The 14,339-nt window shown below is 47.1% G+C and overlaps 1 protein-coding gene across 1 annotated transcript in view; it reads right to left on the reverse strand.

Moving 5' to 3' along the window:
- Positions 1-14,311, reverse strand: part of WIPI2 (WD repeat domain, phosphoinositide interacting 2) — a 39,000-nt gene extending 24,689 nt beyond the window's left edge. Inside the window, exons 1-2 of the mRNA XM_027042312.2 lie at positions 14,046-14,311; positions 6,951-7,033 (exon numbers count right to left, since the gene is read on the reverse strand). Coding sequence (XP_026898113.1) covers positions 6,951-7,033; positions 14,046-14,119 — 157 coding nt within the window. The 5' untranslated portion in view covers positions 14,120-14,311. The remainder of the gene's footprint in view (positions 1-6,950; positions 7,034-14,045) is intronic.
- Between the last annotated feature and the right edge of the window lie 28 nt (positions 14,312-14,339).

The following is a 14,339-nucleotide window of genomic DNA, read 5'->3' on the forward strand; positions in this document are numbered from 1 at the left end:
TGAGCAGAGAGGGAGACGGAGAATCCCAAGCAGGCTCCATGCTCTCAGCCCAGAGCCGGACACGGGGCTTGAACTCATGAACTGCAAGATCGTGACCGGAGCTGAAGCTGGATGTTAAACGGACTGAACCACCCAGGTGCCCCAGTACTATCTTTTTTAAGGGCAACTTGGCAATATCTACTCACTTAAAAATGTTCTTCTGTTGAGTCTATCTTCTCGACTCCAGGAATTTACCTTATACCCTAACTCACAAGTGCGACAAAGATGCTCACTCAGCAATTCCACTCCTACAGGTAACCATCTACTCAAGAGAAATGAAAACCTATGTCCACACAACAACCTGCACACCAATGAACGCAACAGCACTATTTACAACAGACAAAAGTAGGAGGGACCCAAGTGTCCACCCACAAAACACGGCGGAGCCACGTAAGGGAATACTGTCGAGCAATAAAAAGAAATGAAGTGTTGGCACGCTCTCCTGCACGGATGAACTCTGCAAACGTTCTGAGTGAAAGAAGCCAGTGGCATCTGATTCCATTTATCTGAACTGTCCAGAGCTGCCGACGTGCAGAGGCAGAGAGTAGATTAGCGCTTGCCCAGGGCTGAGGCGGGTGGAGGGAAATGGGCAGTGACTGCTAATGGACTCAGGGTTTCTTTTGGGGATGAAAATGCTTTAAAATTAGATTATGGCAGGTTGTCCACCTTAGCAAATATACGAAAATCCACTGACTTGTACACTTTAAACCAGTGATTTGTATGGCATAGAAATTACATCTCAAAAAAGCTGTTAAGCCACACAGACTATTGGCGAATTGGCATCCTAAGATGTTAAGAGCCGATGTAAGAAGCGTAGGGCATCAGGGACGGAGGGTGGACACTAGTTGTCAGGCGGAGCCTCTGAGGAGGGGGGTCTTCTGGGAGACCCCGGCGCCCTGAATCCTGCCACGCTCACGCGGGCCTCGAGGTCTCTCAAATCACCAGCTCACATACGAACTACTGGGTTTTCTGGGGGAAACCGCTGCAACTCATCGGACTACCAAAGGAGCCAGGAACTAGGAAACGGCCGAGGCCCCGCGTGCAGGGCTGACGCACCAGGTCACCCCGCAGCTAACGCGTGTCTGGCACCACAGAGGAAGCGGCAACACCCCGAGAGGATTCGCTTCAGGGTCAGAGTTCCTTTACGTCCGTGGCACCGAGGGCCTGCATCTTGTTGGGAACGCAGCCACCGGTCTTCACGGACTATCGGGTGGTTTGGGTCTGTTAATTTTCTACCGTGCGGTTTCAAGAAGCTCTTTGCCATTTTCACATGACACCACACTCCCTAGAGCACGTTTCAACGCGGAAAGATGCTCAGAGCGCACGTGCCCAGCGCGGTCACCTCCCGGCAAACTCAAGTCCACACAGCTCGGCCCTCCACGAAACCAGGGTACACACGCGTAGGGCCGGTTACAGGGCGCTGCAACTGAATGAACAGCAAGAGAAACAAGGCCAAATGAGGCTGAACATTTGTAATTATTGGAGGTGGCCTGTTAAGGAGACAATGGCACCGATGAGCACTCGAGCCACCACTAAGAAAGTGTGAACTCGATGACCTCAAGGGTCACGGAAAGCTTTGCTATCAAGGACCATTCTAAGGTGGCCTTGGCCACAGTTTTTGACAAACATTCTTCCTAGAGATACCCTGTACAAAATTTAAGAAACAAATTCCTTGATTTAAATTTTTTCTTAATGTTTATTTTTTTTAATGTTTGTTTACTTTTTAGAGGGACAGACACAGAATATGAGTGGGGGTGGGACAGAAAGAGAGGGAGACACAGAATCTGAAGCAGGCTCCAGGCTCCGAGCCGTCAGCACAGATCCTGACACGGGACTCGAACTCACGAACCGTGAGATCATGACCTGAGCCAAAGTCAAACGCTTAATCGACAGACAGAGCCATACAGGTGCCCCTTTTTCTTAATGTTTATTTTATTTTTTGAGACACAGAGTGTGAGCAGGGGAGGGGCACAGAGGGAGGGAGACACAGAACTTGAAGCAGGCTCCAGGCTCTGAGCTGTCAGCACAGAGCCCAACGTGGAGCTCAAACCCACAAACCATGAGATCACGACCTGAGCTGAAATGAGATGCTTAACTGACCGAGCCACCCAGGCGCCCCTAGAATTACTTGATGTGAAAAAGAACGCTAGGGACATCCGATTCTTGACTTCCGTTCTGGTCATGATCCCAGGGTCATGGGATCGACACCCTGTCGGGCTCCATGTGGGGCATGGAGTCTGCTTAAGATTCTCTCTCTCCATCTGCCCCTTCCCCTGCTGGTGAGCTACCCAGCCCCCCCCCCCCCCCCCCCCCCCGCCAAAGAATGCTGTTTGCTTCTGCTGGCACTACTTAGAACTGGCAATGAGAACACCTCTAAAGCACTAAGAAGCGAAGAAGAAACCATGAAACAAGTGACATAACACACTTGTAAACGAGGCGTGTCTGTCGGATGCCTGCAGCTCTCAAGAGAGGCAAGAGCCCAAACCTCATCACGGCAGATTTACGCAGAGAGGCTACTGGACCTCTCCCCTTAAGATCCAAAACTATACAGCCCACTGAAATTGACACTCGAACCAGCTGTGTGTCTAATCAGAACGATCTCAAAAAGCACCGTTTCTCGACCCGTAGGACGCAGATGATGCCTGTCCGGTCAAGAAGGGTTGGTCTCCCGAGGAGACGCGCTCTAGGTCTGTGGAGGCGCTGCAGATGTCGAAGCAGGCACTGGTCACTTTCGCTGCTTATGTTCGATTTCACAACCGAGTGCCTCCTGACGCATGTTTTCCTAGCTCAGAAACTTAAAAATGCAAACACGCACAATATAGAATGTAAAAGAGCCAACTTTTCCTCCCGACCTAAGTGATATTTTACAAATAACGACCACACACCCTTCACAGGGAAGGGAGACCACACATGTGCACATTATGCATCTTCACACACACAAAGGACAGAGAGAAAGAGAATGACAAAACAAACAGGCAGGCACAGACAGCGGGCAAGGCGTACACGGGAGCTCTTGCAACTCCAGAAATTACAATAGTACGATAGGAAAAAATCTTCCACTGATTCTGGGCAAAAGGCTTTCTGTTGCTGTTGTTTGAACAAACAACAGAGAAACAAGCAGTTGTCCATCTTGCTCTTCCCAAGACCAGTTCTGGCTCATTTTTTCTGTAACAGCAACAGCGACCGAGAGCAAAGATCTGAGTTTGTAATGCATGCTTGAGATTATGAGGGAAAGGCCAACGCTGGGCCTGCAGCAAACAGCGAGGCCAGGCATCAAGTATGTTCTTTGCTCTGGGTCTATTTGTGGAAAAACTCCAGAGAACAATCTCGGTTCAGCAGTTAACCTGTTTTTGAAGGACGTTCTTTTATCTACTCCATAAAAGTGTATGTGAGAGGGGAAAGGCGCAGAAGGCTCCAGGAGCAAAAGAATTCAATCACTTCCAGTTTAAAGTATTAACCCTCGAAAAATTCTTTGTCCATTTCATCATCTATTTCTAAGGGTCCAAGTTCACTAAGGACAAAGGAGCCTATGTTCCACCTCACGGTGTTGGTCAGTAAATACCCACTCTTTGCACAGTATTATCAAGACATCACGTTTTGTTTTTGTTCCACCAAAAACCTTTAAAAAACAAGACACCAAAAAATCAGTAAATAAACTTCAAGGAATCAGGTGAGTCATTAAACGGATTCAATTTGAGAAGTAAAGACCAGGTTTTGGTCTTCTTACCCCCTTTCTAAGCACTGGGTTCCAAATGGCGGCGTGGTGGGGGGTGGATTCTGTGGATTTCAAAGCAGATGACCCTACTCATTACAGCAACCAGGTCATAGCACAACTCGGGCTCCCCTGGGTACGGTGTTAGTAAAGGTTTCAGTCATTCACAAAGGCCCAATGGAATCCAGAGACCGGCTACCCTTCTTTGAAGAAGCCCTATCGGGAACAATCCTGCGTGGGGCCATGGGGAAGTGGGGAGGTGGCCAGTCTGGAGATCTCCACAACTCCTGGCCCCACTCGAGATAAGCAAGCACACTAGCTCACAGCTATCTTATCACCCACATCACATCTTCTGGCTCCGTACTAGAAAGAAAAGCTTTCTGGAAGGAAGATTTAGTGAACATCAGCAGGCCAAGTCTGAGGACAGAGGAGGAGCAAAATCTAAGGCAGCCCACAGGAAGCGTGGAGTCAGGGCCGCTGATTACGTCCCTAGGAAGGGCCTGGCTGCTGGCCTTTGGGCAGCAACAAACAGCGGACTTGCAGGGGGTGGGACACACCCTCCCGATGGAGGCGAGGGGGCACCCGAAGGCTTACCTGCCTGCCGGGAGGAGGCCGAAGCCTGGGAGGGGCCAGGGAAGCCTCTGACCTCCCGGGGGACCACGAGAACTTCCTATTGCAAGCAATTGGCAGAAGAAACGAGATCGTCCCCCCAACATCTTCATCTTAAGTTAGCAGGGGTGGGGATGCAGGGGGTGGTATCTGGGTCTGTGCCGGCTGCCATGTGCCCAGCAGAACGCTGGACACGAATGTATTTACTCGTTCTTGGTCTTCCTCCATTTAAGTGCAAGCGGCAGGAGAGCAGGGGCTGCTAGCGCATCGCCACGGGCGGGGCAGGCTGGCACAGAGCAGGCCCTCTGCAAGCGCCCCCGGAGTGGACGGACCCAAGGGTGAAGGACACGCCTATCCCGTTACTCGATGAACCGCCCTCCTTCAGAGATCTGGAAGGTGAAGAGGAATTCCAAAGTGGAACGCTCACTCCGGAGGGAGCAAAGCGGACGACACGGGGCCAGTCGCTCGGAACGGAGGTGCCAACGCCGTTCGGAGGGAGGAGACCCCGCTCCCCACAACTGTCCACTCCCTCAGGTACGTGAAACGGCACATGTTAAATCTTTCCCCGAATCCAAACCCCAGTGTGACTCATTACAAGCATGTCGTGAGTACGGAAGCCCTAATTCTCCCACAAAGATTCTTAACTGAGGTCAGGCCACAGGCAGCCTTCAGGGCTGCTCGTTACATACAGAGAAAATATTTACAAACCACATATCTGACAAAGGACTAGTACACGGAATATTTAAAGAACTCTGAAAACCTTACATTAAAAAACTCCAAATCTGCCTATTAGAACACAGGCAAAAACACGGACGTGTCACTGAAGAGAACATACACGTGGCAAATAAGCCCACGAAAAGATGCTCATCATCAGCCACTGAGGAAATGCAAATCAGAACCACAATGAGACAACACTGTTCATATCGACCAAGGTGGTACAATGAAAAACAGCGGTAACACCCACCGCCAGCAAAGATACAGAGGAACCAGATTCCTCAGACATCACTGGTGGGAATGTAAAATGGTACAGCCACCTGGAAAATACTTTGGCAGTTTCTTTAAAAAAAAAGGGGGGGCCCTACCATATGACCCGACAATTGTATTCTTAGACATTTATCCCAGGGAGGTAACAACTTATGTTCACACAATCTCTATACATGACTGTTCACAGCAGCTTTATCTGTAATAATAGTCACAAACTGGAATCAGCCCAGATGCCCTTTAACAGGTAACTGACGATACACTATGGTCCATCCACACCCCAGAATATTTCTCAGTAATAAAAACGAACTACTGACACATCCAACCGTTCAGATGAATTTCCAAGGAATGATGCTGAGTAAAAACAACAAAACAAAACAAAACAAAACAAAACCCAGTCCCAAAAGGTTACATATTTCCATTTCCATGTCATTTTTGAAATGACAACATTTTGGAGAGGATAGATTAATGGCTACTAGGGATTAGGGCTGGGAGGTAGAGACAGGTGTGGTTATAAAAGGGCAGCGGGAAGGACCCTGTGTTTTTAGAACCAACCAGCATCTTGGCCGTGTGTGTGGGAAACAGGAATCTGCAAGGGCGTTAAGACCATACAGAACTTAGGAAACACAAACGCATACAGGTAAAACTGGGGAAACCTGATCAGGAGCAATCAACTTTGCTATCCTGGTTGTGGTATTACACTGTGGTTTCGCAAAATGTTACCATTGGGGGAAACCGGGAGAAGGGTATATGGGGTCTGTATTATTTCTTACAACTGCGTGTGTATCTACAATCACCTCAATTTAAAGTTATGTTTTTAAAAACAAAAATAAAGAGCAAAACATTACAAGCTCACTTATATAAAACAAAACCACACACAAACACAAAAGTATATCTTTATGTGTGTAACTACATACATGCACAGAAAACAAGTTATGTATGCAGGAAGAGCCCAAAGCTTTCTAGCAAATTCTCTCTGGGGAGGAGGACTCTATGCTTACCGTTTACTCAGCAAGTCCTACTGCACACACACATACACACACACACACACACACACACACACGAAAACCAAAGAAACTGATATCCAAGATGAAGAAATCTATCTGAAGTCACAAATAAGTGACTGAACAAGAAGTCAAAGCTCATATGACCCTTCTACCAGTCCATATTGCCTCTGACATGCAGGCCACTCGAATGCCATAAGATGTCAAATAAATCATTCCTATGGGGGCTGTGAAGTTTTCAGTTTTCTGGAAGTGGTTTATAACAGAAAGATAAATGGTTTCACTGGCATTTAAAATGGGGAGAAGTTACAGAACACTACACACAGCATGATATCGTGTATTGAAAGACAACCCATAAAACAAGCGTCTCCGCAGTACATTTATAAACACGCAAACACGCACACCTTGGAGAACACGTACCACCCGTTCACAGCTGTCATCCCAGGAAGCCCAAGGTCAAGGAAGAGTACTGGTCAAGGGGTGTCTGGACTTTAATCACAGTGTTAGAGTTTGAGAATGCATTCCAATTCAAGTATACTTTGTCTATTTTTTTGTTTTGTTTTGTTTTGTTTTTAAGAAGGGGGAAAAATAAAGCAAACACTTACTGCATTCATAGATCTGTTCCAGCTTATCCACAGAAGAAAGGGAGAAAAATTTATAACCGGACTTACTACCAACAGCTAGGGACCTGCAAAAAAGCCAAATCAGAAATAAGAGCTGATACGTGTAGACAACGATAATGCAAAAACAAGCTCCATGTTACCAACTAGTAACCATCACCTCTACTGAAAATTAGCACGAGTAATTTCACAGTTTGTAGTGGGTGAGTGCTGGCTGAGCAGAAAAGAGGCAAGGGGCAGAGCCAGGTGCCCCAGCTCACAGCCAGGAAAAGGTGAAGGTCAATAAAATACAGACCTTATTCTTGCTGAAAACCTACAAAACCTTAAAGATTACTTTGACAAATAAATGGAAATAATCGGCCCTTAATTAACGATCCCCTCAAAACAAAGTGGGGCTCCTCAGGTGATCTGCTCTATGTGTGAGTCCAAAAGCGAAGAAGGCGGACGCTCCGAATTTTAAACAAAGGCATCTACGATGGTGGACGATGACATCCTTCTGCCTCGGCAGGGCCACGGCAAGCGCAGCTCAATCACCTACGTGAAACTATAGCTGAGCAGTGGGGTGGAAATAAAACAGACGGAAAAGATAACTTGGAAGCTGGCATGAGAAGACTGCACAGCTGACCTACAAGGAAAAGATAAAATCACTCACACCTGACGCCAAAGCCACGGCTTTCGCCAGGAGGCCTGAAGGGAGCTCACGGGCTCCCCAGCTGCCACCCCCGACCCTGTACAGGTGCAGTGGGCACTGAGTGAAGCAGTTCCCCACCGGAAGATTACTACTCTCCAGAAAGTGACTGACCGCGGGGGGGGCTGGGGGGAACAAAAGGAAGTCCAGCTCTGAGAAACAGAGGACGAGCCAATCAAGCAGGATGCGTGGGGCGTATGAGGAAGCAGCGACTGGATGGTTCTGAATCTAGTGTCTGGAAAAATGTGCAGACAAGTGGAGGCAGAAGACAAACCAGAAGACTAGAAAGACTGAACACCGACGTTTCCTAGCGGGAGTATGTGCACACCCAGACAAAACTTAGGGCTACTTCAACGGCTATTTCATCTATTAAAAACTTGAGATTTCCAACCCTTCTCTTGCCCGTAGGTAGAAGAAATGTATTCCAAGAATGGAGCTACGGTAAGCACTATGAAATTTTTAAGTTGTAATTGGTTCATCTTAGAAGTATAAACAAAAGCAAAACTCTTTGGGGCACCTGGGTGGCTCAGCCGGTTAAGCGTCTGACTTGATTTCGGCTCAGGTCATGATCTCACGGTTCGTGAGATGGAGTCCTGTGTTGGGCTCGGCGCTGAGAGCGTGGAGCCTGCTTGGGAATCTCTCCCCCCTGACCCCAAAATATGTAACTAAAAAAAAAAAAAAAAAAAGCAAAACTCTTTCTACCTTTTTTTTTGCAAAAATACTTTACTGTTTTGAATGAATTGTATCAATGAGGTAATTAGATATTTTTACCTGTAAATAATTCGAAAAGCAATAAAGAAGCCAACAAAAACATAAATATCCAGGAGAACTAAAAATAAGACAAAAATCTCAGCAGTCTATAACTTTTGGGAAATGTTTTCCAGATAACTAATGGTTGCTATTTTAAGCACCGATAGATTCTTTCTGTTTTTGCTTAAAAAATGAAAAAGGTGTTCTTGTGTATGCTTTCCTGTATGCCTATCACAAGGGGATGGGAGATTCTTAACATTTTCCTGGAGTCCTATGGGAGTGATCATTAAACCTACTGTACTATTACAATACGGTGACCCTCTCAGACCCTACCAAGGAGATGAGGGTTTTGTGTGTGTGACCACAAATGGTCAGACTGTAGTGTTGAGCTGCTAAAAATATTTTCCATTTATTCTTTTGCAGAGAGGTGTCACTTCCTTGTGACCCTCTCCCCAGGATTAACAGCTCCTCTACCTTTCTAATTTGTTGACTTAGAAACCCAATCGCCAACCTTATTGACACTATATATAAAATAAGCTTAGGGAGGGCTTCTTTCATGGGCAAACTTAATGAGCTTTAACTGGTTTACGAGAAACTAGATTTTGATTCTACGCTCCGAACAAAAGAATCTGTCAAAACTGGCCTTTGGTGATCAAACATCAGAACTTTGATGTCCTTACAAATATTCAGAAACTGCTTTAGGATATTAAATACCTTAGCTACAATTTTAATTGCGTGGTTTGTAAAACTGCTGTGCACCTCCATCAATAAGAAATACAAGCACAAATATTTCGATTATTTTTCCCTATATATCCATGGCATAGTTCGAGTATATATTTTATCAGTAAAAATGGATGTTTTTATTTTTATTTATTTTTGAGAGAGAGAGAGAGAGAGAGAGACAGAGTGTGAGTGGGGGAGGGGCAGAAAGAGAGGGAGACACAGAATCCGAATCAGGCTCCAGGCTCTGAGCTGTCAGCACAGAGCCTGACACGGGGCTCGAACTCAGGAACAGTGAGATCACGACCCAAGCCGAAGTCGGACGCCCAACTGACTGAGCCACTCAGGCACCCCCTAAAAGTGGATGTTTTTAAAGGGTGGTAACACCAATGATCAGGTTCATACATCCCTCTTTGGGACTGATCCTGCTTTTAATAATTTCTCATGATTTGCCTGACCATACAATGGCAGACATATTAATGGGAGAGGCACAGTAATAAGGAAGTTTGAAATTCCCTTATTAAATAAACTTATCCCCCAATAAATGTTTGTGTAGTTTTTTTTTTTTTTTTAAGGTAACACAATGAGATCTTTTACTGCCGAAGGAAAAAAACCAGCTTACTATCCTAGAAAAAAGGTTATATTTACTCAGTCCCACGTTTCAACACCATAGCCCAGCCTTCACCTGTGCCTGGTGTCAAAATCCAGAGACCCTGTTATATAGTCTTGAGACGAGGCCTAAGTCCTTTGCCAGGATGGGAGAGTGAGTGCTTGTGAGACATGCTGAGGGCCAATCCTCTTTATTTTCACCACACCCCCCTTTATTCCACTTCTAGAGCTTCCCTAGGCTGCCAATCCTGAGCCTTTTGGGGATTCTGCAGTTTACGCCAGGTTGGCTCTCTGCTTTCTCCACCAGCAATCCGGGATCACCTTCCTGTACTACTTGCTAGCTTCTAGAATGTTGCTAGTGACTCCTTCCTCATTCTCCCTATCCTATGGGTTTCAGTCTTTTAAAATATTTTTTGAGTGGCGCCTGGGTGGCTCAGTCAGGCTCAGTCGGTTGAGCGACCGGCCAACTCCTGATCTCGGCTCAGGTCATGATCTCAAGGTTCCGGAGGTGGAGCCCCTTGTCAGGCCGGTGCGGACAGCCTGCTTGGGAAGCTCTCTCCGCTCTTTCCTTGCTTCCCCCTCTCCCCACGGTAAATAAATAAGCTGAAATATATATCTTTGGGTAATTTGTTGACTGACATTTCAGTAGGGTTTTGGGAGGGGCCAAAACAAATGCCTCTGTGTGATGCACCATCTTTAACTGCAAGTCTATCACTGAATTGAAACTTGAGCGCTCAATATCTAAAAGATAGTGAATTTCCACTAAAAAAAGCGTGAATCAGATCTTTCTCTTAACTCCTTCTTCTTTCGTAAACTCTTACCAGTAGTTAGTCCCGAAAGGCTTTCCCTTCCTACTATCTTACTTGATTAGAGTTAGGTGGCAACAGTCCACACGCATAAAAAGGAACCCAAGGCGTCCCTCGTAGACCCTGGGGCCCTACTTAGTAAGTCTGCTCCACAGCAGGCTCTTCCCGCAGCTCCCAGCATTTCTACTGCAGGCCTCCAGCTGGTTAGCCCTGATGCCTTGACAACTCAATAGCAGCCGAGCAGAATTCATCTTTTGCCCCAAACCGAGTCCCCATAATGGAATCACTGTTCACACTAGACCCAAACCAGAGACTTGGGAGTAACCTGAACTTCCCTGCACCATGCCTGTCCCACGGGTCACACCAAGTCCTGATGGCTGACTGGTCTTTTCTCCACGGGCCACTGCTGTTGGACAATATCCTCCTGGGTGACTGTCCTGCCCTCCTCCAACACTCCCTCTACCCAGCCGACAGAATGGCCTAAAACTTTAAGGTTGAAGGATCCTTAAAGAGCATCTACAATCAAGCCTCTCGATTTACTGATGAGAAAAAAGTGGAGAGAAGTGACTTTCCCAGAATAACAACTGTAACTGTAGAAGAAACTCAGTTAAACAAGCATCTCTATAATTTTCTGGACACTAACAACTTCAATCCTGTCAACAGGAGACCGGGAGAATCAAGTCCCTTTCTTTATTCTACCCCTTTTTGAAGTGTAGTTTAAAAAGGACATCGCCAAATCACAGATTTCCCACTAGACGAGTGGCATCCACTGGAGGAATTTAGTCCTTGACATTTCCATTTCAGGGATACTCTTACTAGTTTGTTAACTTCAATTTCAAAAGCCAAAAATTCCTCCAAAGTAAACCGTTCAAACGGTTACTTTCAGAAACCAGCATTGGAACTAACCAGTTAATAGCGAGATGACTGAAAACAACTGTTCTCAGTGCCTCTTTCACTGCTCTAACTAAAAAATAAACAAATAGTAAAAAAACAAAACAAAAACAAAAACAAAGCACTTCTTCATACTTTTAGGATGAGAATCCTAGGAAAATTAACACAATATTTGAAACCATATTACTAGTACAAAAAGCAGGACAGATAGTTTGGTGTACAGGGAATATTCTTTTGTTAGGCATTATTGTGTAACATACATGTATTCTATTAAGTGAAATTGCTTCCAGATTTTCTCACTGAACACAGTGAATGTAGATCCTAGACCGACAACCTTTGTCTTGTGAAAAACTGTGTTCTTCTATTAAATTCTGGAGACGGGTAAAGGAGACAAAGGGGTAAACTGTACAGCCTTTCCTCATAAACATGTCTATTTCTTCAAGACAAATTAGTCATTTTAATCAATGATTAAATCCTATCTTCCCATTTCTTAATAATTTACTATAATCCTATCCTATTATTTCTTAACAGTTTACATTCATAGTATATCAAGGTTTCTGGCAAATCCAAATTATGACACAGAAACCTCCTGAACTTCCAGACTCACTGAGGAGTGAGGAAGCACGTGACTTCCAAGTATGAAAAGGTCTAACTTCAGGCCAGACCGACATTTTCTACTGTGTATGTAATTTGAAAGCCCATTTGAAATAACAGCCAAAGAGAATATGTTCTCATATTTGATTTCCTTTCAACATAAATGATGAATAGTAAAAAGCTGGAAAAAAAAATGGTAGAAAATGTTTTGGAAATTCTCTAACTTATACAAGACATAAAAACCCAGAAAGCTACCAATTCTTAACCGATCTCAAAACACTAAGGGCTTGGGGCACCTGGGTGGCTCAGTCGGTTGAGCGTCCGACTTCGGCTCGGGTCATGATCTCACAGTCTGTGAGTTCGAGCCCCGCGTCGGGCTCTGTGCTGACAGCTCAGAGCCTGGAGCCTGCTTTGGATTCTGTGTCTCCCTCTCTCTCTGCTCCTCCCCCGCTTGCGATCTGTCTCTGTCTCAAAAATAAAAACGTTAAAAAAAAATTTAAAAACAAAAACAAAAAACACTAAGGGCTTGAAAACCAATCTCAGTTTGAAACGTTCTATTCGCTTCCTGGGTTCACATAACATAGTCTATCCTGATCACAACCACTGGCAACAGGTTATTCAAAATGCTTTTGCTGTGCTGGTTTTTACTCACGTGGAACACTAAGCGTTTGGCAGTTTTAGTCTTTAAAGACTGCTACAGTATGATGCCTAAATTCACCATCCTCAAAATCCTACTTTTTAGGTAGAGAAGACAGTGGCAGAGTGGGAAGGGCAGTGGAAGAGACTCGGGCCTGCCCAAACTCCACATTAACCAACTCTAGGACCCAGGCACAGCTCTGAGCCTTTGTGAACTTCAGTTTCCTCATCTGCACGTGGGAAAAGGTGATCTGCTTCCTTCTAACCTCAGCGCAGTCCCACTGCCGGGCCACCCGGCACTAACCTCACAATTCTGGGGAGGCGCTACCGAGTACCCGCTGCGTGCCACGGACTTGATGCCTGCTTGCCATTCTACAATGAACTCTTCATTTAAAAAAAAAAAAAAATCTCATTTTCTACTTTGCTGACTCCATTCCGCCAGTAACAACTCGACCAACTACTTACTATGAAGCCAATGACCCATTCCTCCTCACTTACATCACTTCCTCTTACTCACTTCCCAAGATGGCTCTCCTCCCTTCCACAGCTCCTTCCTTCTCCAGAAACTTCATCTAGTAACTATCCTCACAGGTCACCGAGACAGCCTCTGAAGAATCAGCTTCAAACCCATAGGCGTTTGGACAAACAGCGTTCCAAATCCATGGGTTGGCATCAGTGGGCCTCTCTTTCCCTAAGGATGGGCCCATTCCCTGAAGCACCAAGACTCCTCAGGTATTTCTCTGCCACATCCCCCTTGACTCAGTTTCTCCCCAGATCAGAGGCCAGGATTAAGGCTAAGTTTGTTTCTTGCTCGGGCAGGACATCGAAGTTACCTAAAAAAAGAACAACGAGACAAGAAGAAAGGGAAAGAAAGGAAAAGGGCACTAAGATAATGAAGAGACAAGGAGAAGGGCCTGAAGAGACAAGAAGGACCTGAAGAGGGGAAAGAGTGGGGGGAAGAGGGCCGAGGGAGAAGGGCAGGTGGGATAAGAGGAAGAAACCCACGCTCACTGCTCCAGAAGCGGCTGGGACAACAAGTCAAGGCACAAAGTTCTGCCCCAACTTTGTGAGAAGGGAGGTCCCAAAAGGTAAAGCAACCTATCCGTCGGTGGGTGAAAAGCCTCCTTATCTCCATCACTTTCCCCGCCCAGGGATCTCAGCTCCAGCGCAGAGCCCGGAGGGTCCCCGAGGGCAGCGCCCCTCCCTCCACGCTCCAGGCCCGCCCCCGGGGACGCCCCCGCCCGCCCCGGCCTCCACCCCGAACCTCCAGGCCGAATATCCGGCCCTGAACCCGGCCTCAGGCTCCCCCCCGCCCCGGCCCCGGCCCTCGGACCCGGACCCCCGCCCGGCCCCAGGCCTCGGGCCCCAACCCCCGCCCGGCCTTACGTGTTGTCCTGGTTGAAGTTGGCGAAGAGCAGCTGGCCGGCGCCGGCCTCGCCGCTCTGACTCGCCAGGTTCATGGTGGGCGCGCGGCGGGCGGGCGGGAGGGTGGCCCCGGCCGAGGGCTCGCGCGCGGGAGGGCGAGTCGGGTGCGCTCAGGGTCGGCGCCTGGCCCCGCTCGCCGCCTCGCTGGCCGCAGCTGGCTGCCCGGGGATCAACCGCCGCCTCATCCCGTGCCCGCTCTTGTTTATGCTCAGGAGCCGGGACGCCCTGCGCGCCGGCGCGGCCCCGCCTCCTCGG

Source organism: Acinonyx jubatus, chromosome E3, assembly GCF_027475565.1.
Source record: "Acinonyx jubatus isolate Ajub_Pintada_27869175 chromosome E3, VMU_Ajub_asm_v1.0, whole genome shotgun sequence".
Lineage (NCBI taxonomy): Eukaryota > Metazoa > Chordata > Mammalia > Carnivora > Felidae > Acinonyx > Acinonyx jubatus.